Source organism: Nelumbo lutea, chromosome 2 (genome assembly GCF_056320005.1).
Source record: "Nelumbo lutea isolate HS-2025 chromosome 2, American lotus-T2T, whole genome shotgun sequence".
Lineage (NCBI taxonomy): Eukaryota > Viridiplantae > Streptophyta > Magnoliopsida > Proteales > Nelumbonaceae > Nelumbo > Nelumbo lutea.
Genome location: NC_142685.1, coordinates 112,122,512 through 112,125,274, shown reverse-complemented (window position 1 = coordinate 112,125,274; position 2,763 = coordinate 112,122,512). Strand labels below are relative to the sequence as shown.

Genomic DNA, 2,763 nt, shown 5'->3' with positions numbered 1-2,763 from the left:
CGTATCGTATCAATATTCTGATCCTTCACCAAACCCTTTAACACTGACAGACTGTCAATGTTGAATCTTAGTTATGTATGGGTTGGTCTGGGCTTAAGAGCCAATATTATCAAATGTACTCCATCACTCTAATCATCATTATCATCTAAGCCTTATCCCAATTATATGGGGTCTGTTGATTTAGTTTATTTGTCGTTATCTTAAAGTTGCATTTTGGGTTGGGTTAGCCGGTTAGGTTAGGTCGATATCAATATTAGCCTAACCCTAGGTGTTGAACCTCGAATCCTAACCCTTATCCAATCCAATCCGACTCTTTTGAATTTAGCTTGGGTCTAGATTGCTTAATTTCTTTACTTCTTTTGTTATTGTTATTATTTTCAAGTTGTTTTCACTTTTCAGCTTTTCAAATTAGTGTTAGAAGATTAAAGATGGCTTTAACATTACAATATATGGGTTTAAAGTTATGGTGCTTTATGAATGCTATATACTTATTGTTACACCTAAAATTACTACATATGTAATACAATGAATTTGTTGAGTCGGTTGCTCAAGGCCTCAAATGGTAATCCTAACCCAGCCCAGAGTTAAATTGGCTTCATACTTTTTAACTTTAATCCAAATCCAGCCTTCATTCAACTAGGGGTGTTAATGGATTGGGTTTGGGTTCGACTCCTTCCAAATCAAAATCAATTTGAACGGATTAGACCAACCCATAAAACATTGAATTGGATCAGTCCAAACATAATGGTTTAAAGTATTTATTGAATTGGATTGAACTTGGTCTATTTGTAATGGATTTATATTAGACTGGGTCGGATTGAACCAATAACCAATTCATTGGCATAAGATAAGAGTACAGTTGTCAATGGACCAGGTTTGGGTTGAGTCCCATCTAAATTAGAATCATTTTGGACAGTTTGGATGGTCTAAACATTGAATTGGACCAGTCCAGAATGGTCCAAAGTATTCGTGGATTGGACCTGATCTATTATCTGTAATGGATTCATACTGGATCGAATCGGATTGGACCAATATCTAGACCATTGACAGTCCTGCATTCAACCATAACCAACCCAACCCAACTTAATTTTCTTTTTGGGTTGGGATCAAGCTTCTCAGTCCATGAGCTCAGAAACCAAAGAAATGTTCAATAAAGAAAAGACCCTTATTTAGAGAAGGAAAGTAAAGGAGATAACAACACACTGATCAAAACTTCAAAAGCTTTCTAATGAGCATTTGGACGTGGATTGAACAAAACGGAGCTCAACTTACTAAATTGACTAGGGATGTATGGACTTGCTTGGATGTGTCAATGACTGTAGATATCCTACCCACAAGCACACCTCCACTAAGAAGCTGCTCACTGTCGGTTGATCCATTCCTTTGTATACATTTTCCAGCCAGTTTCACGCAAAGACATGCTGCCAGTATCAATATTGTAGCAACTATCCAACTGAGTTGCAGGTTGGCCAATGCTTTCGCCCTTAAAACTGCATCCTCAGTTCCACATGTGATCACTGCATGCAGTTCATCATCTCCACCCAATCGAGCCAACCTCATGACACTGCAGCCTTCTGCAACAAACCGGGGAACCCATAGCGCTACTCCCATGTTCATAAACCAACATCCCTGAAGAACCACCGAGAGCGAAAGAACGAGCGGGGCGACGAAGCTTCTTGGGTTGCTAGTTGCGGCCATGGCTGCAACAAGAGACACAGACACAATAAGCTGCAAAAGCCAGTGGTAGTGGCCTTCAAGCCCAACGTGTTCAGCTGAATGGAGATGGAGTAGGAACAGCTCCTGCCCAAATACAGAGGCCACAAGTACTCCAACCAGCCCTGTTAAGTTCTCAAGTGAATGTGTGAACTCGACGGCCAGTGCAACGCCTGAGTAGATGGCGAGGTGCAGGGACACGGTTGCATGCTCAAAGTTGCTGAGCTTGAAAGAGAGATGCAGAAGAGGATAGTCCAGGACTTGAAGCGCAATGGCAAATAGAGAGAAGGAGAAGATGAAGATTAGTTCCAGGTGTTTGATGCTGAAAATTGGGCTGTTGAATGGGTACCAAAACCTTGAGCTAAAACCAGTTGGGCCTCTGAGACTGTAAGCTTTGATGGTATTGAGGGTGTGCCATATACCCAGGAGGGTGAGGGCCAAACCTGGAACAAATTGTCCTGAAAACGAGCCCATTATAGCTTCTATTTCAATTACATCAAGCCAAAGCTTTCACTTCAGTTCCTTCTAAACCTTGTTCATCAGTTTTAAATACCTGAATATTGGTGCTTGGTGCAGACGTTTCCACAAACTATAATACAGAAAGGAGAAAAGGAAATCCTGACCATTGATCTTATTGTTTCATCTAAAGGATTTGCAGATTAGGTCGTCCACTTGTTGTTCACTATGTAAACTGAGTGGAAGATAAGATATGTGCAATTAAATGGCAATCAGAGCTTGATTGCACCTTATCTGACTAATCAGAACATTTTGGTGGGTATTAATTAAGTAGTGGGATGAATTGTTTAGTCTCTCGTTGGTGGTGTTAGTGGAGTAATAAGCAATATGATTGATTTGATGTCCTCTGATCAAGCTTTTCTATGGGTACGTGGGAGTGCCTTAGGTCCTAGGTCTGGGACACACTGGGGGCTCTTCTTCCATAACTTATGCCTGTTCCTCATTCAGAGGATTAGCATGTTGAAAGCGTGTGCACCAAAAATCAACCCCATTAAATGACTTGTAGACACGCCCCTTGGATTTCTTCATCCATTT

At 40.9% G+C, this 2,763-nt stretch overlaps 1 protein-coding gene across 1 annotated transcript; it reads right to left on the bottom strand.

Moving 5' to 3' along the window:
• Positions 1–1,263: 1,263 nt before the first annotated feature.
• LOC148872839 (transmembrane epididymal protein (DUF716)) lies at positions 1,264–2,187 on the bottom strand. Its single transcript, XM_088970164.1, has one exon. It carries the CDS (start codon positions 2,185–2,187, stop codon positions 1,264–1,266), a length of 924 nt encoding a protein of 307 aa, XP_088826290.1.
• Positions 2,188–2,763: the final 576 nt, after the last annotated feature.